We start from the raw sequence: 21,452 nt of genomic DNA on the forward strand, positions 1-21,452 counted from the left end.
TCAGGTCAGGGCAGGTCAGGTCAGGACAGGATAGGTCAGGTCAGGATAGGATACTATAGGTCAGGTCAGGATAGGATACTATAGGTCAGGTCAGGACAAGTTAGGACAGGATAGGTCATGACAGGATAGGTCAGGACAGGTCAGGACAGGATAGGTCAGGACAGGATAGGTCAGGTCAGGGCAGGTCAGGTCAGGACAGGATAGGTCAGGTCAGGTCAGGATAGGATACTATAGGTCAGGTCAGGATAGGATACTATAGGTCAGGTCAGGACAAGTTAGGACAGGATAGGTCAGGTCAGGATAGGTCAGGTCAGGTCAGGACAGGACAGGACAGGATAGGTCAGGTCAGGTCAGGTCAGGTCAGGACAGGATAGGTCAGGTCAGGACAGGATAGGTCAGGACAGGATAGGTCAGGTCAGGACAGGACAGGATAGGTCAGGACAGGATAGGATAGGTTACGTCAGGACAGGATAGGTCAGGACAGGTCAGGACAGCATAGGTCAGGACAGGATAGGTCAGGTCAGGATAGGTCAGGTCAGGACAGGAAAGGTCAGGTCAGGACAGGATAGGTCAGGACAGGTCAGGACAGCATAGGTCAGGACAGGATAGGTCAGGTCAGGATAGGTCAGGTCAGGACAGGATAGGTCATGTCAGGACAGGATAGGTCAGGACAGGATAGGTCAGGACAGGATAGGTCAGGTCAGGATAGGTCAGGTCATGTCAGGACAGGATAGGTCAGGTCAGGTCAGGTCAGGTCAGGTCAGGACAGGATAGGATAGGTCAGGATAGGATAGGTCAGGTCAGGTCAGGTCAGGACAGGATAGGTCAGGACAGGATAGGATAGGTCAGGTCAGGTCAGGTCAGGTCAGGTCAGGTCAGGTCAGGTCAGGTCAGGACGGGAAGGGATAGGGTAGTATAGGTCAGGTCAGGACAGGATAGGTCAGGACAGGATAGGATAGGTCAGGTCAGGTCAGGGCAGGTCAGGTCAGGTCAGGACAGGATAGGATACTATAGGTCAGGTCAGGTCAGGACAAGTTAGGACAGGATAGGTCAGAACAGGTCAGGACAGGATAGGTCAGGACAGGATAGGTCAGGTCAGGATAGGTCAGGTCAGGTCAGGTCAGGTCAGGTCAGGACAGGATAGGTCAGGTCAGGTCAGGACAGGATAGGTCAGGTCAGGTCAGGTCAGGACAGGATAGGTCAGGTCAGGACAGGATAGGTCAGGACAGGTCAGGACAGGATAGGTCAGGACAGGATAGGTCAGGTCAGGATAGGTCAGGTCAGGACAGGATAGGTCAGGTCAGGTCAGGTCAGGACAGGATAGGTCAGGACAGGATAGGATAGGTCAGGTCAGGTCAGGTCAGGACAGGATAGGATACTATAGGTCATGTCAGGACAGGATAGGTCAGGTCAGGTCAGGACAAGTTAGGACAGGATGGGTCAGGACAGGATAGGATAGGTCAGGTCAGGTCAGGTCAGGACAGGATAGGTCAGGTCAGGACAGGAAGGGATAGGGTAGTATAGGTCAGGTCAGGACTGGATAGGTCAAGTCAGGAGAGGATAGGATAGGTCAGGTCAGGACAGGATAGGATAAGTCAGGTCAGGACAGGAAGGGATAGGGTAGTATAGGTCAGGTCAGGACTGGATAGGATACTATAGGTCATGTCAGGACAGGATAGGTCAGGTCAGGTCAGGATAGGATACTATAGGTCAGGTCAGGTCAGGTCAGGTCAGGACAAGTTAGGACAGGATGGGTCAGGACAGGATAGGTCAGGACAGGATAGGATAGGTCAGGATAGGTCAGGTCAGGTCAGGTCAGGACAGGATAGGTCAGGTCAGGACAGGAAGGGATAGGGTAGTATAGGTCAGGATAGGTCAGGACAGGATAGGTCAGGTCAGGTCAGGATAGGATACTATAGGTCAGGTCAGGTCAGGACAAGTCAGGACAGGATAGGTCAGGTCAGGTAAGGTCAGGTCAGGACAGGATAGGTCAGGTCAGGACAGGATAGGGCAGGTCAGGACAGGTCAGGACAGGATAGGATACTATCGTCAGATCAGGTCAGGACAAGTCAGGACAGGATAGGTCAGGACAGGTCAGGGAAGGTCAGTTCAGGACAGGATAGGGCAGGTCAGGACAGGTCAGGACAGAATAGGATACTATCGTCAGATCAGGTCAGGACAAGTCAGGACAGGATAGGTCAGGACAGGATATGTAAGGTCAGGACAGGTCAAGACAGGACAGGAAAGGTCAGGTCAGGACAGAATAGGTCAGGTCAGGACAGGACAGGACAGGTCAGGTCAGGACAGGAAAGGTCAGGTCAGGACAGGATAGAATAGAATAGGTCAGGTCAGGTCAAGACAGGATAGGTCAGGTCAGGTCAGGTCAGGTCAGGACAGGATAGGTCAGGTCAGGTCAGGTCAGGACAGGATAGGTCAGGTCAGGACAGGACAGGACAGGATATGTCAGGTCAGGACAGGACAGGACAGGTCAGGATAGGTCAGGTCAGGTCAGGACAGGATAGAATAGAATAGGTCAGGTCAGGTCAGGTCAGGACAGGATAGGTCAGGTCAGGACAGGATAGGTCAGGTCAGGTCAGGTCAGGACAGGATAGGTCAGGTCAGGTCAGGACAGGATAGGATAGGTAAGGACAGGATAGGTCAGGTCAGGTCAAGTCAGGACAGGATAGGATAGGTCAGGACAGGTGTATGGGTATATGGCATGTTAGCTCAATAAAATAACATAAAATAAAGATGTTATCAATACAGGCTTAGATTGTTAAGGTATTATTATTATTAATATTTATCGTTTTAAATCAATGACCCCCTGCTGTCAGTGTGTTCCATTTAATGTCCTTCTGCTAAGGTATGTCTTTATCTGACCGTCTTATCCTGCTTTATTGACATTATTGATCTTTGTTTTCATTGATTGCTTTTGTTCTTCTTAGAGACTGGGTAGACAAGATAACAATGATTTCCTGTTTGTAACCACATGTGCTGACCTCTGACCTCTACAGGAAATTACATCAGCAGTTTGAGCAGTACAAGGACCAGGTGAAGAAACTGGGGGAGGAGCCTGCGGCCAAACAGATGCTGAAGGTGGAGTCTCCTATCTGCGGCGTCTGCCATAAGACCAAGTTTGCTGACGGCTGTGGCCGAGCCTGCTGCTACTGTCAGAGCCGCTTCTGCGCCCGCTGTGGGGGGCGTGTCCTCCTGAGAGCCAATAAGGTAGGAGATCATTCATGTGAAACAGCTTTTAATGATGTGAAAGAAAAAACGGATAGAGGAGATAGAGCCTTGTATGACGATCCCCAGAGAGCAGACAGGAAGTAGAATATGACACCGGAAGTTCTTAAAGCGACAGAAGCCAGGGTTTGATTATCAGAATAACTATAGCCAGGGTTTGATCATCAGAGTAACTAAAGCCAGGGTTTGATTATCAGAGTAACTAACACCAGGTTTTGATTATCAGAGTAACTAAAGCCAGGGTTTGATTATCAGAGTAACTAAAGCCAGGGTTTGATTATCAGAGTAACTAACGCCAGGTTTTGATTATCAAAGTAGCTAAAGCCAGGGTTTGATCATCAGAGTAACTAAAGCCAGGTTTTGATTATCAGAGTAACTAAAGCCACGGTTTGATCATCAGAGTAACTAACGCCAGGGTTTGATTATCAGAGTAACTAACGCCAGGGTTTGATCATCAGAGTAACTAAAGCCAGGGTTTGATCATCAGAGTAACTAAAGCCAGGGTTTGATCATCAGAGTAACTAAAGCCAGGGTTTGATTATCAGAGTAACTAACGCCAGGTTTTGATTATCAGAGTAACTAAAGCCAGGGTTTGATTATCAGAGTAACTAACGCCAGGGTTTGATTATCAGAGTAACGAACGCCAGGTTTTGATTATCAGAGTAACTAAAGCCAGGGTTTGATCATCAGAGTAACTAAAGCCAGGGTTTGATTATCAGAGTAACTAAAGCCAGGGTTTGATCATCAGAGTAACCAAAGCCAGGGTTTGATCATCAGAGTAACTAACGCCAGGGTTTGATTTATAGTAACTAAAGCCAGGGTTTGATCATCAGAGTAACTAAAGCCAGGGTTTGATTATCAGAGTAACTAACACCAGGTTTGATTATCAGAGTAACTAAAGCCAGGGTTTGATTATCAGAGTAACTAACGCCAGGGTTTGATTATCAGAGTAACTAACGCCAGGTTTTGATTATCAAAGTAACTAAAGCCAGGGTTTGATCATCAGAGTAACTAAAGCCAGGGTTTGATTATCAGAGTAATTAAAGCCAGGGTTTGATCATCAGAGTAACTAAAGTCAGGGTTTGATCATCAGAGTAACTAAAGCCAGGGTTTGATTATCAGAGTAACTAACGCCAGGGTTTGATTATCAGAGTAACTAACGCCAGGTTTTGATTATCAGAGTAACTAAAGCCAGGGTTTGATCATCAGAGTAACTAATGCCAGGGTTTGATTATCAGAGTAATTAAAGCCAGGGTTTGATCATCAGAGTAACTAACGCCAGGTTTTGATTATCAAAGTAACTAAAGCCAGGGTTTGATCATCAGAGTAACTAAAGCCAGGGTTTGATCATCAGAGTAACTAAAGCCAGGGTTTGATTATCAGAGTAATTAAAGCCAGGGTTTGATCATCAGAGTAACTAAAGCCAGGGTTTGATCATCAGAGTAACTAAAGCCAGGGTTTGATTATCAGAGTAACTAACGCCAGGTTTTGATTATCAGAGTAACTAAAGCCAGGGTTTGATTATCAGAGTAACTAACGCCAGGGTTTGATTATCAGAGTAACTAACGCCAGGTTTTGATTATCAGAGTAACTAAAGCCAGGGTTTGATCATCAGAGTAACTAAAGCCAGGGTTTGATTATCAGAGTAACTAAAGCCAGGGCTTGATTATCAGAGTAATTAAAGCAAGGGTTTGATTATCAGAGTTACTAAAGCCAGGCTTTGATTTAGAGTAACTAAAACCAGGGTTTGATTATCAGAGTAATTAAAGCCAGGGTTTGATTATCAGAGTAACTAAAGCCAGGGTTTGATTTAGAGTAACTAAAGCCAGGGTTTGATTATCAGAGTAATTTAAGCCAGGGTTTGATTTAGAGTAACTACAACCAGGGTTTGATTTTCAGAGTAACTAACGCCAGGGTTTGATTATCAGAGTTACAATAGCCAGGGTTTGATCATCAGAGTAACTAAAGCCAGGGTTTGATTATCAGAGTAACTAAAGCCAGAGTTTGATTATCAGAGTAACTAAAGCCAGGGTTTGATTATCGGAGTAATTTAAGCCAGGGTTTGATTATCAGAGTAACCAAAGGCAGGGTTTGATTATCAGAGTAACTAAAGCCAGGGTTTGATTATCAGAGTAATTAGAGCCAGGGTTTGATTATCAGAGTAATTAAAGCCAGGGTTTGATTATCAGAGTAACTAAATCCAGGGTTTGATTATCAGAGTAATTAAAGCCAGGGTTTGATTATCAGAGTAACTAAAGCCAGGGTTTGATTATCAGAGTAACTAAAGCGAGAGTTTGATTTAGAGTAACTAAAGCCAGGGCTTGATTATCAGAGTAACTAAAGCCAGGGTTTGATTATCAGAGTAACTAAAGCCAGGGTTTGATTTATAGTAACTAAAGCGGGAGTTTGATTATCAGAGTAACTAAAGCCAGGGTTTGATTTAGAGTAACTAAAACCGGGGTTTGATTATCAGAGTAATTAAAGCCAGGGTTTGATTATCAGAGTAACTAAAGCCAGAGTTTGATTATCAGAGTAATTTAAGCCAGGGTTTGATTTAGAGTAACTAAAGCCAGGGTTTGATTTATAGTAACTAAAGCCAGGGTTTGATTATCAGAGTAACTAACGCCAGGGTTTGATTATCAGAGTAACTAAAGCCAAGGTTTGATCATCAGAGTAATTAAAGCCAGGGTTTGATTATCAGAGTAACTAAAGCCAGGGTTTGATTATCAGAGTAACCAAAGGCCAGGGTTTGATTATCAGAGTAACTAACGCCAGGTTTTGATTATCAGAGTAACTAAAGCCAGGGTTTGATCATCAGAGTAACTAAAGCCAGGGTTTGATCATCAGAGTAACCAAAGCCAGGGTTTGATCATCAGAGTAACTAATGCCAGGGTTTGATTATCAGAGTAACTAACGCCAGGGTTTGATCATCAGAGTAACTAAAGCCAGGGTTTGATTATCAGAGTAACTAACACCAGGTTTTGATTATCAGAGTAACTAAAGCCAGGGTTTGATTATCAGAGTAACTAACGCCAGGGTTTGATTATCAGAGTAACTAACGCCAGGTTTTGATTATCAAAGTAACTAAAGCCAGGGTTTGATCATCAGAGTAACTAAAGCCAGGGTTTGATTATCAGAGTAATTAAAGCCAGGGTTTGATCATCAGAGTAACTAAAGCCAGGGTTTGATCATCAGAGTAACTAAAGCCAGGGTTTGATCATCAGAGTAACTAAAGCCAGGGCTTGATTATCAGAGTAACTAACGCCAGGTTTTGATTATCAGAGTAACTAAAGCCAGGGTTTGATTATCAGAGTAATTAAAGCCAGGGTTTGATTATCAGAGTAACTAAAGCCAGGGTTTGATTATCAGAGTAACTAAAGCAAGGCTTTGATTTAGAGTAACAAAGACCAGGGTTTGATTATCAGAGTTACAATAGCCAGGGTTTGATCATCAGAGTAACTAAAGCCAGGGTTTGATTATCAGAGTAACTAAAGCCAGAGTTTGATTATCAGAGTAACTAAAGCCAGGGTTTGATTATCGGAGTAATTTAAGCCAGGGTTTGATTATCAGAGTAACCAAAGGCAGGGTTTGATTATCAGAGTAACTAAAGCCAGGGTTTGATTATCAGAGTAATTAGAGCCAGGGTTTGATTATCAGAGTAATTAAAGCCAGGGTTTGATTATCAGAGTAACTAAATCCAGGGTTTGATTATCAGAGTAATTAAAGCCAGGGTTTGATTATCAGAGTAACTAAAGCCAGGGTTTGATTATCAGAGTAACTAAAGCGAGAGTTTGATTTAGAGTAACTAAAGCCAGGGTTTGATTATCAGAGTAACTAAAGCCAGGGTTTGATTTATAGTAACTAAAGCGGGAGTTTGATTATCAGAGTAACTAAAGCCAGGGTTTGATTTAGAGTAACTAAAACCGGGTTTTGATTATCAGAGTAATTAAAGCCAGGGTTTGATTATCAGAGTAACTAAAGCCAGAGTTTGATTAACAGAGTAATTTAAGCCAGGGTTTGATTTAGAGTAACTAAAGCCAGGGTTTGATTTATAGTAACTAAATCCAGGGTTTGATCATCAGAGTAATTAAAGCCAGGGTTTGATTATCAGAGTAACTAAAGCCAAGGTTTGATCATCAGAGTAATTAAAGCCAGGGTTTGATTATCAGAGTAACTAAAGCCAGGGTTTGATTATCAGAGTAACCAAAGGCCAGGGTTTGATTATCAAAGTAACTAAAGCCAGGGCTTGATTATCAGAGTAACTAATGCCAGGGTTTGATTATCAGAGTAACTAATGCCAGGGTTTGATTATCAGAGTAACTAAAGCCAGGGTTTGATTATCAGAGTAATTAAAGTGAGAGTTTCATTATCAGAGTTACTAAAGCCAGGCTTTGATTTAGAGTAACTAAAACCAGGGTTTGATTATCAGAGTAATTAAAGCCAGGGCTTGATTATCAGAGTAACTAAAGCCAGGGTTTGATTTAGAGTAACTAAAGCCAGGGTTTGATTATCAGAGTAATTTAAGCCAGGGTTTGATTTAGAGTAACTAAAGCCAGGGTTTGATTTTCAGAGTAACTAAAGCCAGGGTTTGATTATCAGAGTAATTAAAGCCAGGGTTTGATTATCAGAGTAACTAAAGCCAGGGTTTGATTATCAGAGTAATTAAAGCCAGGGTTTGATTATCAGAGTTACTAAGGCCAGGGTTTGATTTAGAGTAATTAAAGCCAGGGTTTGATTATCAGAGTTACTAAAGCCAGAGTTTGATTATCAGAGTAACTAAAGCCAGGGTTTGATCTTCAGAGTAACCAAAGGCAGGGTTTGATTATCAGAGTAACTAAAGCCAGGGTTTGATTTAGAGTAACTAAAGCCAGAGTTTGATTATCAGAGTAACTAAAGCCAGGGTTTGATTATCAGAGAAACTATAGCCAGGGTTTGATTATCAGAGTAACTAAAGCCAGGGTTTGATTATCAGAGTAACTAAAGCCAGGGTTTGATTATCAGAATAACCAAAGGCCAGGGTTTGATTATCAGAATAACCAAAGGCCAGGGTTTGATTATCAGAGTAACAAACGCCAGGGTTTGATTATCAGAGTAACTAAAGCCAGGGTTTGATTATCAGAGTAATTAAAGTGAGGGTTTGATTATCAGAGTAACTAACACCAGGTTTGATTATCAGAGTAACTAAAGCCAGGGTTTGATTTAGAGTAACTAAAGCCAGGGTTTGATTATCAGAGTAACTAACGCCAGGGTTTGATCATCAGAGTAACTAAAGCCAAGGTTTGATCATCAGAGTAATTAAAGCCAGGGTTTGATCATCAGAGTAATTAGAGCCAGGGTTTGATTATCAGAGTAATTAAAGCCAGGGTTTGATTATCAGAGTAACTAAATCCAGGGTTTGATTATCAGAGTAATTAAAGCCAGGGTTTGATTATCAGAGTAACTAAAGCCAGGGTTTGATTATCAGAGTAACTAAAGCGAGAGTTTGATTTAGAGTAACTAAAGCCAGGGTTTGATTATCAGAGTAACTAAAGCCAGGGTTTGATTTATAGTAACTAAAGCGGGAGTTTGATTATCAGAGTAACTAAAGCCAGGGTTTGATTTAGAGTAACTAAAACCGGGTTTTGATTATCAGAGTAATTAAAGCCAGGGTTTGATTATCAGAGTAACTAAAGCCAGTGTTTGATAATCAGAGTAATTAAAGCCAGGGTTTGATTATCAGAGTAACTAAAGCCAGGGTTTGATTTATAGTAACTAAATCCAGGGTTTGATCATCAGAGTAATTAAAGCCAGGGTTTGATTATCAGAGTAACTAAAGCCAAGGTTTGATCATCAGAGTAATTAAAGCCAGGGTTTGATTATCAGAGTAACTAAAGCCAGGGTTTGATTATCAGAGTAACCAAAGGCCAGGGTTTGATTATCAAAGTAACTAAAGCCAGGGCTTGATTATCAGAGTAACTAATGCCAGGGTTTGATTATCAGAGTAACTAAAGCCAGGGTTTGATTATCAGAGTAATTAAAGTGAGAGTTTCATTATCAGAGTTGCTACAGCCAGGCTTTGATTTAGAGTAACTAAAACCAGGGTTTGATTATCAGAGTAATTAAAGCCAGGGTTTGATTATCAGAGTAACTAAAGCCAGGGTTTGATTTAGAGTAACTAAAGCCAGGGTTTGATTATCAGAGTAATTTAAGCCAGGGTTTGATTTAGAGTAACTAAAGCCAGGGTTTGATTTTCAGAGTAACTAAAGCCAGGGTTTGATTATCAGAGTAATTAAAGCCAGGGTTTGATTATCAGAGTAACTAAAGCCAGGGTTTGATTATCAGAGTAATTAAAGCCAGGGTTTGATTATCAGAGTTACTAAGGCCAGGGTTTGATTTAGAGTAATTAAAGCCAGGGTTTGATTATCAGAGTTACTAAAGCCAGAGTTTGATTATCAGAGTAACAAAAGCCAGGGTTTGATTATCAGAGTAACTAAAGCCAGGGTTTGATTATCAGAGTAATTAAAGAGAGGGTTTGATTATAGAGTAACTAAAGCCAGAGTTTGATTATCAGAGTAACTAAAGCCAGGGTTTGATTATCAGAGAAACTAAAGCCATGGTTTTATAAACAGAGTAACTAAAGCCAGGGTTTGATTATCAGAGTAACTAAAGCCAGGGTTTGATTATCAGAGTAACCAAAGGCCAGGGTTTGATTATCAGAGTAACTTAAGCCAGGGCTTGATTATCAGAGTAACAAACGCCAGGGTTTGATTATCAGAGTAACTAAAGCCAGGGTTTGATTATCAGAGTAATTAAAGTGAGGGTTTGATTATCAGAGTAACTAACACCAGGTTTGATTATCAGAGTAACTAAAGCCAGGGTTTGATTTAGAGTAACTAAAGCCAGGGTTTGATTATCAGAGTAACTAACGCCAGGGTTTGATCATCAGAGTAACTAAAGCCAAGGTTTGATCATCAGAGTAATTAAAGCCAGGGTTTGATTATCAGAGTAACTAAAGCCAGGGTTTGATTATCAGAGTAACCAAAGGCCAGGGTTTGATTATCAGAGTAACTTAAGCCAGGGCTTGATTATCAGAGTAACAAACGCCAGGGTTTGATTATCAGAGTAACTAAAGCCAGGGTTTGATTATCAGAGTAATTAAAGTGAGGGTTTGATTATCAGAGTAACTAAAGCCAGGGTTTGATCATCAGAATAACCAAAGGCCAGGGTTTGATTATCAGAGTAACAAACGCCAGGGTTTGATTATCAGAGTAACTAAAGCCAGGGTTTGATTATCAGAGTAATTAAAGTGAGGGTTTGATTATCAGAGTAACTAAAGCCAGGGTTTGATTTAGAGTAACTAAAGCCAGGGTTTGATTATCAGAGTAACTAACGCCAGGGTTTGATCATCAGAGTAACTAAAGCCAAGGTTTGATCATCAGAGTAATTAAAGCCAGGGTTTGATTATCAGAGTAACTAAAGCCAGGGTTTGATTATCAGAGTAACCAAAGGCCAGGGTTTGATTATCAGAGTAACTAAAGCCAGGGCTTGATTATCAGAGTAACAAATGCCAGGGTTTGATTATCAGAGTAACTAAAGCCAGGGTTTGATTATCAGAGTAACCAAAGCCAGGCTTTGATTTAGAGTAACTAAAACCAGGGTTTGATTATCAGAGTAATTAAAGCCAGGGTTTGATTTAGAGTAACTAAAGCCAGGGTTTGATCTTCAGAGTAACTAAAGCCAGGGTTTGATTATCAGAGTAATTAAAGCCAGGGTTTGATTATCAGAGTAACTAAGGCCAGGGTTTGATTTAGAGTAATTAAAGCCAGGGTTTGATTATCAGAGTTACTAACGCCAGGTTTTGATTATCAGAGTAACTAAAGCCAGGGTTTGATTATCAGAGTAATTAGAGCCAGGGTTTGATTATCAGAGTAATTAAAGCCAGGGTTTGATTATCAGAGTAACTAAAGCCAGAGTTTGATTTAGAGTAACTAAAGCCAGGCTTTGATTACCAGAGTAACTAAAGCCAGGGTTTGATTTAGAGTAACTAAAGCCAGAGTTTGATTATCAGAGTAGTTAAAGCCAGTGTTTGATTTATAGTAACTAAAGCCAGGGTTTGATTATCAGAGTAACTAAGGCCAGGGTTTGATTTAGAGTAATTAAAGCCAGGGTTTGATTATCAGAGTTACTAAAGCCAGGGTTTGATTATCAGAGTAACTAAAGCCAGGGTTTGATTATCAGAGTAATTAGAGCCAGGGTTTGATTATCAGAGTAATTAAAGCCAGGGTTTGATTATCAGAGTAACTAAAGCCAGGGTTTGATTATCAGAGTAATTAAAGCCAGGGTTTGATTATCAGAGTAACTAAAGCCAGAGTTTGATTTAGAGTAACTAAAGCCAGGGTTTGATTACCAGAGTAACTAAAGCCAGGGTTTGATTTAGAGTAACTAAAGCCAGAGTTTGATTATCAGAGTAACTAACGCCAGGGTTTGATTATCAGAGTAACTAAAGCCAGGATTTGATTTAGAGTAACTAAAGCCAGGTTTTGATTATCAGAGTAACTAAAGCCAGGGTTTGATTTAGAGTAACTAAAGCAAGGTTTTGATTATCAGAGTAACTAAAGCCAGGGTTTGATTTAGAGTAACTAAAGCCAGAGTTTGATTATCAGAGTAACTAAAGCCAGGGTTTGATTATCAGAGTAACTATAGCCAGGCTTTGATTATCAGAGTAACTAAAGCCAGGGTTTGATTATCAGAGTAACTAACGCCAGGGTTTGATTATCAGAGTAACTACAACCAGGGTTTGATTATCAGAGTTAATTCAAGCCAGGGTTTGATTATCAGAGTAACTAAAGCCAGGGTTTGATTACCAGAGTAACTAAAGCCAGGGTTTGATTTAGAGTAACTAAAGCCAGAGTTTGATTATCAGAGTAGTTAAAGCCAGTGTTTGATTTATAGTAACTAAAGCCAGGGTTTGATTATCAGAGTAACTAACGCCAGGGTTTGATTATCAGAGTAACTAAAGCCAGGATTTGATTTAGAGTAACTAAAGCCAGGTTTTGATTATCAGAGTAACTAAAGCCAGGGTTTGATTTAGAGTAACTAAAGCAAGGTTTTGATTATCAGAGTAACTAAAGCCAGGGTTTGATTTAGAGTAACTAAAGCCAGAGTTTGATTATCAGAGTAACTAAAGCCAGGGTTTGATTATCAGAGTAACTATAGCCAGGCTTTGATTATCAGAGTAACTAAAGCCAGGGTTTGATTATCAGAGTAACTAACGCCAGGGTTTGATTATCAGAGTAACTACAACCAGGGTTTGATTATCAGAGTAACTATAGCCAGGCTTTGATTATCAGAGTAACTAAAGCCAGGGTTTGATTACCAGAGTAACTAAAGCCAGGGTTTGATTATCAGAGTAGTTAAAGCCAGTGTTTGATTTATAGTAACTAAAGCCAGGGTTTGATTATCAGAGTAACTAACGCCAGGGTTTGATTATCAGAGTAACTAAAGCCAGGGTTTGATTTAGAGTAACTAAAGCCAGGTTTTGATTATCAGAGTAACTAAAGCCAGGGTTTGATTTAGAGTAACTAAAGCCAGAGTTTGATTATCAGAGTAGTTAAAGCCAGTGTTTGATTTATAGTAACTAAAGCCAGGGTTTGATTATCAGAGTAACTAACGCCAGGGTTTGATTATCAGAGTAACTAAAGCCAGGATTTGATTTAGAGTAACTAAAGCCAGGTTTTGATTATCAGAGTAACTAAAGCCAGGGTTTGATTTAGAGTAACTAAAGCAAGGTTTTGATTATCAGAGTAACTAAAGCCAGGGTTTGATTTAGAGTAACTAAAGCCAGAGTTTGATTATCAGAGTAACTAAAGCCAGGGTTTGATTATCAGAGTAACTATAGCCAGGCTTTGATTATCAGAGTAACTAAAGCCAGGGTTTGATTATCAGAGTAACTAACGCCAGGGTTTGATTATCAGAGTAACTACAACCAGGGTTTGATTATCAGAGTTAATTCAAGCCAGGGTTTGATTATCAGAGTAACTAAAGCCAGGGTTTGATTATCAGAGTAACTAAAGCCAGGGTTTGATTATCAGAGTAATTCAAGCCAGGGTTTGATTATCAGAGTCCGGATCCTGGGGCTATCAGATGGTCCGGATTTAAGACGTGACCACGTATTCGGGGCGGCCCAGGTCTGAATCCGGCCTGTGGTCCTGTCCTGCACGTAATCAGGTGAGAGAATCATCTTGTTTCTGGTTGAAAATCAAAACAATATTCCAATCATGGTCAGGATGTGAATCATCCAATCACAGAGAGTGGTCTTTCATACCTGTACAGGTGACACTGAAGTGAACTTATATTCTCTGATTGGCTGATGAACATGTTGGACTTTTATTTTGAAATGAACACCAATTAAAGCATCAATAAAAACATGAAGACCAGCAAGAAGCAGCCTATCAAAATAAAAGTCAAGACAGTGAGAAGGTGGAACTGCTCCCTCTAGTGGTTACACACATAATCAGGTTATTATTAATTCTTATTGATATTATATCAGTGTCAGTTATTGATAACTGATCAGTGGTGGTGTTTATAGTGCATACCTGTGTTCCAGGTGATGTGGGTGTGTAACGTCTGCAGGAAGAAGCAGGACATCCTGACCCGCTCGGGGGAGTCTCTGCTGTCTGTCAACCACGGCTCAATCGGGGTTTCCCACCCACAGCCCCATGGACGTTTGAGCAACGGGGCTTCTGATTGGTGAGTGCAGAGACAGGAAGTGACTTCATTCTTAATTAGAGTGTATATTTGTTAATTACAGGCAGACACGGGCGGACACGCTGCTGCTGTAACAGGATTAACAGACAAATAATCCTGGAGCTCAGAGGGTTTAGAGCTGCTGCTAAAAACAGAACAGAACAGAGAGACTGAAACCAGATATAAACAGAAGAACTGGTGAGGGTAGGAACACCGTAACAATAATAACAATAACAATAACAATAATAACAATAACAATAACAATAATAACAGTAACAATAATAACAATAACAATAATAACAATAACAATAATAACAGTAACAATAATAACAATAACAATAACAATAATAACAATAATAACAATAACAATAACAACAATAACAACAATAACAATAATAACAATAACAATAATAACAATAACAATAATAACAATAACAATAACAATAATAACAGTAACAATAATAACAATAATAACAATAACAATAATAACAATAATAACAATAACAATAATAACAGTAACAATAATAACAATAACAATAACAATAATAACAATAACAATAATAAAAATAACAATAACCACAAAAACAACAATAACAATAATAACAATAACAATAATAACAGTAACAATAATAACAATAACAATAATAACAATAACAATAATAACGGTAACAATAACAATAATAACAATAACAATAATAACAAAAACAATAACAATAATAACAATAACAATAATAACAACAATAACAACAACAATAACAACAATAACAATAACAATAATAACAATAACAACAACAATAACAATAATAACAATAACAATAATAACAATAACAACAACAATAATAACAAAAACAACAATAATAACAATAACAATGATAACAATAACAATAACAATAATAACAAAAACAACAATAACAACAATAACAACAATAATAACAATAACAATAATAACAGTAACAACAACAATAACAATAATAACAATAACAATAACGATAATAACAGTAACAACAACAATAATAACAATAACAATAATAACAATAACAATAATAACAATAATAACAATAATAACAATAATAACAATAACAACAACAATAATAACAATAACAATAATAACAATAACAATAATAACAGTAACAACAACAATAATAACAATAACAATAATAACAATAACAACAATAACAATAATAACAACAACAATAACAACAACAATAACAATAATAACAATAACAATAATAACAATAACAACAACAATAATAACAATAACAATAATAACAATAACAATAATAACAGTAACAACAATAACAATAATAACAACAACAATAACAACAACAATAACAATAATAACAATAACAATAATAACAATAACAACAACAATAATAACAATAACAATAATAACAATAACAATAATAACAATAACAACAACAACAATAATAACAATAACAATAATAACAATAACAATAATAACAATAACAACAATAACAATAATAACAACAATAACAACAACAATAACAATAATTACAATAACAATAATAACAATCTTAAATCTTAATCTTAAAAAATTAATCTTAAACACGTCTCAACTTGGGCCGTCTCAGAACCAGAACTTTAATCTTTAACAGGTCTAAACAAGGGCCGTTTCAGAACCAGAACTTTAATGTTTAACAGGTGTAAACTAGGGCCGTTTCAGAACCAGAACTTTAAACTTTAACAGGTCTGACCTAGGGCCGTTTCAGAACCAGAACTTTAATCTTTGAAAGGTGTAAACTCGGGCCGTTTCAGAACCAGAACTTTAATCTTTGAAAGGTGTAAACTCGGGCCGTCTCAGAACCAGAACTTTAAACTTTAACAGGTCTGACCTAGGGCCGTTTCAGAACCAGAACTTTAATCTTTAACAGGTCTAAACCCGGGCTGTTTCAGAACCAGAACTTTAATCTTAAACAGGTCTCAACTCGGGCCGTCTCAGAACCAGAACTTTAAACTTTAACAGGTCTGACCTAGGGCCGTTTCAGAACCAGAACTTTAATCTTTGAAAGGTGTAAACTCGGGCCGTCTCAGAACCAGAACTTTAAACTTTAACAGGTCTGACCTAGGGCTGTTTCAGGACCAGAACTTTAATCTTTGAAAGGTGTAAACTCGGGCCGTCTCAGAACCAGAACTTTAAACTTTAACAGGTCTGACCTAGGGCCGTTTCAGAACCAGAACTTTAATCTTTAACAGGTCTAAACCTGGGCTGTTTCAGAACCAGAACTTTAAACTCTTACAGGTCTGACCAAGGGCCATCTCTGAGCCAGAACTTTAAACTTTAACAGGTGTAAACTTGGGCCGTTTCAGAACCAGAACTTTAATCTTTGAAAGGTGTAAACTCGGGCCGTCTCAGAACCAGAACTTTAAACTTTAACAGGTCTGAACTAGGGCCGTTTCAGAACCAGAACTTTAAACTTTACCAGGTCTGAACTAGGGCCGTTTCAGGACCAGAACTTTAAACTCTAACAGGTGTAAAATAGGGCCGTTTCAGAACCAGAACTTTTAACTTTAACAGGTCTGACCTAGGGCTGTTTCAGGACCAGAACTTTAAACTCTAGCAGGTCCAACCTAGGGCCGTCTCAGAACCAGAACTTTAAACTTTAACAGGTCTGAACTAGGGCTATCTCTGAACCAGAACTTAAAACTCTTACAGGTCTAAACTCAGGTCATTTCAGAACCAGAACTTTAAACGTTAACAGGTCTAAACTAGGGCCATTTCAGAACAAGAACTTTAACCTCTAACAGGTCTAAACTCCGGCCTTCTCTGAACCAGAACTTTAAACTTTAACAGGTCTAAACTCGGGCCGTCTCAGAACCAGAACTTTACACTTTAACAGGTCTGAACTAAGGCCGTTGAAGAACCAGAACTTTAAACTTTAACGGGTCTAAACTAGGGCCATTTCAGAACCAGAACTTTAATGTTTAACAGGTGTAATCTAGGGCCGTTTCAGAACCAGAACTTTAATCTTTACCAGGTCTGACCTAGGGCTGTTTCAGAACCAGAACTTTAAACTTTAACAGGTGAAAACTAGGGCCATCTCAGCACCAGAACTTTAATCTTTAACAGGTCTAAACTCAGGTTTTTTATGAAAACCAGAACTTTAAATGTCAACAGCTTTAAACTCGGGCCGTTTCAGAACCAGAACTTTAATCTTTGAAAGGTGTAAACTCGGGCCGTCTCAGAACCAGAACTTTAAACTTTAACAGGTCTGACCTAGGGCCGTTTCAGAACCAGAACTTTAAACTTTAACAGGTCTGACCTAGGGCCGTTTCAGAACCAGAACTATAATCCTTAACAGCTCAAAACCCGGGATGTTTCACAACCAGAACTTTAGTCTTTATGGGTCTGATCTAGGGCCGTTTCAGAACCAGAACTTTAATCTTAAACACGTCTCAACTCGGGCCGTCTCAGAACCAGAACTTTAATCTTTAACAGGTCTAAACAAGGGCCGTTTCAGAACCAGAACTTTAATGTTTAACAGGTGTAAACTAGGGCCGTTTCAGAACCAGAACTTTAAACTTTAACAGGTCTGACCTAGGGCCGTTTCAGAACCAGAACTTTAATCTTTGAAAGGTGTAAACTCGGGCCGTCTCAGAACCAGAACTTTAATCTTTGAAAGGTGTAAACTCGGGCCGTCTCAGAACCAGAACTTTAAACTTTAACAGGTCTGACCTAGGGCTGTTTCAGAACCAGAACTTTAATCTTTAACAGGTCTAAACCCGGGATGTTTCAGAACCAGAACTTTAGTCTTTATGGGTCTGATCTAGGGCCGTTTCAGAACCAGAACTTTAATCTTAAACAGGTCTCAACTCGGGCCGTCTCAGAACCAGAACTTTAATCTTTAACAGGTCTAAACAAGGGCCGTTTCAGAACCAGAACTTTAATGTTTAACAGGTGTAAACTAGGTCATTTCAGAACCAGAACTTTAAACTTTAACAGGTCTGACCTAGGGCCGTTTCAGAACCAGAACTTTAATCTTTGAAAGGTGTAAACTCGGGCCGTCTCAGAACCAGAACTTTAAACTTTAACAGGTCTGACCTAGGGCCGTTTCAGAACCAGAACTTTAATCTTTGAAAGGTGTAAACTCGGGCCGTCTCAGAACCAGAACTTTAAACTTTAACAGGTCTGACCTAGGGCTGTTTCAGAACCAGAACTTTAATCTTTAACAGGTCTAAACCCGGGATGTTTCAGAACCAGAACTTTAGTCTTTATGGGTCTGATCTAGGGCCGTTTCAGAACCAGAACTTTAATCTTAAACAGGTCTCAACTCGGGCCGTCTCAGAACCAGAACTTTAATCTTTAACAGGTCTAAACAAGGGCCGTTTCAGAACCAGAACTTTAATGTTTAACAGGTGTAAACTAGGTCATTTCAGAACCAGAACTTTAAACTTTAACAGGTCTGACCTAGGGCCGTTTCAGAACCAGAACTTTAATCTTTAACAGGTCTAAACACGGGATGTTTCAGAACCAGAACTTTAGTCTTTAAGGGTCTGATATAGGGCCGTTTCACAACCAGAACTTTAATCTTACAGAGGTCTCACCTACTGCCGTCTCAGAACCAGAACTTTAATCTTTAACAGGTCTAAACAAGGGCCGTTTCAGAACCAGAACTTTAATGTTTAACAGGTGTAAACTAGGGCCGTTTCAGAACCAGAACTTTAAACTTTAACAGGTCTGACCTAGGGCCGTTTCAGAACCAGAACTTTAATCTTTGAAAGGTGTAAACTCGGGCCGTCTCAGAACCAGAACTTTAATCTTTGAAAGGTGTAAACTCGGGCCGTCTCAGAACCAGAACTTTAATCTTTGAAAGGTGTAAACTCGGGCCGTCTCAGAACCAGAACTTTAAACTTTGACAGGTCTGACCTAGGGCCGTTTCAGAACCAGAACTTTAATCTTTAACAGGTCTAAACCCGGGATGTTTCAGAACCAGAACTTTAAACTTTAACAGGTCTGACCTAGGGCCGTTTCAGAACCAGAACTTTAATCTTAAACAGGTCTCAACTCGGGCCGTCTCAGAACCAGAACTTTAATCTTTAACAGGTCTAAACAAGGGCCGTTTCAGAATCAGAACTTTAATGTTTAACAGGTCTGACCTAGGGCCGTTTCAGAACCAGAACTTTAATCTTTGAAAGGTGTAAACTCGGGCCGTCTCAGAACCAGAACTTTAAACTTTAACAGGTCTGACCTAGGGCCGTTTCAGAACCAGAACTTTAATCTTTGAAAGGTGTAAACTCGGGCCGTCTCAGAACCAGAACTTTAAACTTTAACAGGTCTGACCTAGGGCTGTTTCAGAACCAGAACTTTAATCTTTAACAGGTCTAAACCCGGGATGTTTCAGAACCAGAACTTTAGTCTTTATGGGTCTGATCTAGGGCCGTTTCAGAACCAGAACTTTAATCTTAAACAGGTCTCAACTCGGGCCGTCTCAGAACCAGAACTTTAATCTTTAACAGGTCTAAACAAGGGCTGTTTCAGAACCAGAACTTTAGTCTTTACGGGTCTGATCTAGGACCGTTTCAGAACCAGAAATTTAATCTTAAACAGGTCTCAACTCGGGCCGTCTCAGAACCAGAACTTTAATCTTTAACAGGTCTAAACAAGGGCCGTTTCAGAACCAGAACTTTAATCTTTGAAAGGTGTAAACTCGGGCCGTCTCAGAACCAGAACTTTAAACTTTAACAGGTCTGACCTAGGGCCGTTTCAGAACCAGAACTTTAATCTTTGAAAGGTGTAAACTCGGGCCGTCTCAGAACCAGAACTTTAAACTTTAACAGGTCTGACCTAGGGCTGTTTCAGAACCAGAACTTTAATCTTTAACAGGTCTAAACCCGGGATGTTTCAGAACCAGAACTTTAGTCTTTATGGGTCTGATCTAGGGCCGTTTCAGAACCAGAACTTTAATCTTAAACAGGTCTCAACTCGGGCCGTCTCAGAACCAGAACTTTAATCTTTAACAGGTCTAAACAAGGGCCGTTTCAGAACCAGAACTTTAATGTTTAACAGGTGTAAACTAGGTCATTTCAGAACCAGAACTTTAAACTTTAACAGGTCTGACCTAGGGCCGTTTCAGAACCAGAACTTTAATCTTTAACAGGTCTAAACCCGGGATGTTTCAGAACCAGAACTTTAGTCTTTACGGGTCTGATCTAGGACCGTTTCAGAACCAGAACTTTAATCTTAAACAGGTCTCAACTCGGGCCGTCTCAGAACCAGAACTTTAATCTTTAACAGGTCTAAACAAGGGCCGTTTCAGAACCAGAACTTTAATGTTTAACAGGTGTAAACTAGGGCCGTTTCAGAACCAGAACTTTAAACTTTAACAGGTCTGACCTAGGGCCGTTTCAGAACCAGAACTTTAATCTTTGAAAGGTGTAAACTCGGGCCGTCTCAGAACCAGAACTTTAATCTTTGAAAGGTGTAAACTCGGGCCGTCTCAGAACCAGAACTTTAATCTTTGAAAGGTGTAAACTCGGGCCGTCTCAGAACCAGAACTTTAAACTTTAACAGGTCTGACCTAGGGCCGTTTCAGAACCAGAACTTTAATCTTTAACAGGTCTAAACCCGGGATGTTTCAGAACCAGAACTTTAAACTTTAACAGGTCTGACCTAGGGCCGTTTCAGAACCAGAACTTTAATCTTAAACAGGTCTCAACTCGGGCCGTCTCAGAACCAGAACTTTAATCTTTAACAGGTCTAAACAAGGGCCGTTTCAGAATCAGAACTTTAATGTTTAACAGGTCTGACCTAGGGCCGTTTCAGAACCAGAACTTTAATCTTTGAAAGGTGTAAACTCGGGCCGTCTCAGAACCAGAACTTTAAACTTTAACAGGTCTGACCTAGGGCCGTTTCAGAACCAGAACTTTAATCTTTGAAAGGTGTAAACTCGGGCCGTCTCAGAACCAGAACTTTAAACTTTAACAGGTCTGACCTAGGGCTGTTTCAGAACCAGAACTTTAATCTTTAACAGGTCTAAACCCGGGATGTTTCAGAACCAGAACTTTAGTCTTTATGGGTCTGATCTAGGGCCGTTTCAGAACCAGAACTTTAATCTTAAACAGGTCTCAACTCGGGCCGTCTCAGAACCAGAACTTTAATCTTTAACAGGTCTAAACAAGGGCCGTTTCAGAACCAGAACTTTAATGTTTAACAGGTGTAAACTAGGTCATTTCAGAACCAGAACTTTAAACTTTAACAGGTCTGACCTAGGGCCGTTTCAGAACCAGAACTTTAATCTTTAACAGGTCTAAACCCGGGATGTTTCAGAACCAGAACTTTAGTCTTTACGGGTCTGATCTAGGACCGTTTCAGAACCAGAACTTTAATCTTAAACAGGTCTCAACTCGGGCCGTCTCAGAACCAGAACTTTAATCTTTAACAGGTCTAAACAAGGGCCGTTTCAGAACCAGAACTTTAATGTTTAACAGGTGTAAACTAGGGCCGTTTCAGAACCAGAACTTTAAAC

General features: G+C 39.8%; 1 protein-coding gene across 5 annotated transcripts in view; it reads left to right on the forward strand.

Moving 5' to 3' along the window:
• The window catches only part of rims2b (regulating synaptic membrane exocytosis 2b), a 137,457-nt gene that overhangs the window by 18,345 nt on the left and 97,660 nt on the right, over nucleotides 1–21,452 (forward strand). For all 5 annotated transcript variants that reach the window (XM_041808726.1, XM_041808728.1, XM_041808729.1 and 2 more), the window contains exons 3-4: nucleotides 3,015–3,225; nucleotides 13,829–13,971. In XM_041808726.1, the coding sequence (XP_041664660.1) occupies nucleotides 3,015–3,225; nucleotides 13,829–13,971 (354 nt within the window). The remainder of the gene's footprint in view (nucleotides 1–3,014; nucleotides 3,226–13,828; nucleotides 13,972–21,452) is intronic.

This window comes from Cheilinus undulatus, linkage group 16, assembly GCF_018320785.1.
Source record: "Cheilinus undulatus linkage group 16, ASM1832078v1, whole genome shotgun sequence".
NCBI classification, from domain to species: Eukaryota; Metazoa; Chordata; class Actinopteri; order Labriformes; family Labridae; genus Cheilinus; species Cheilinus undulatus.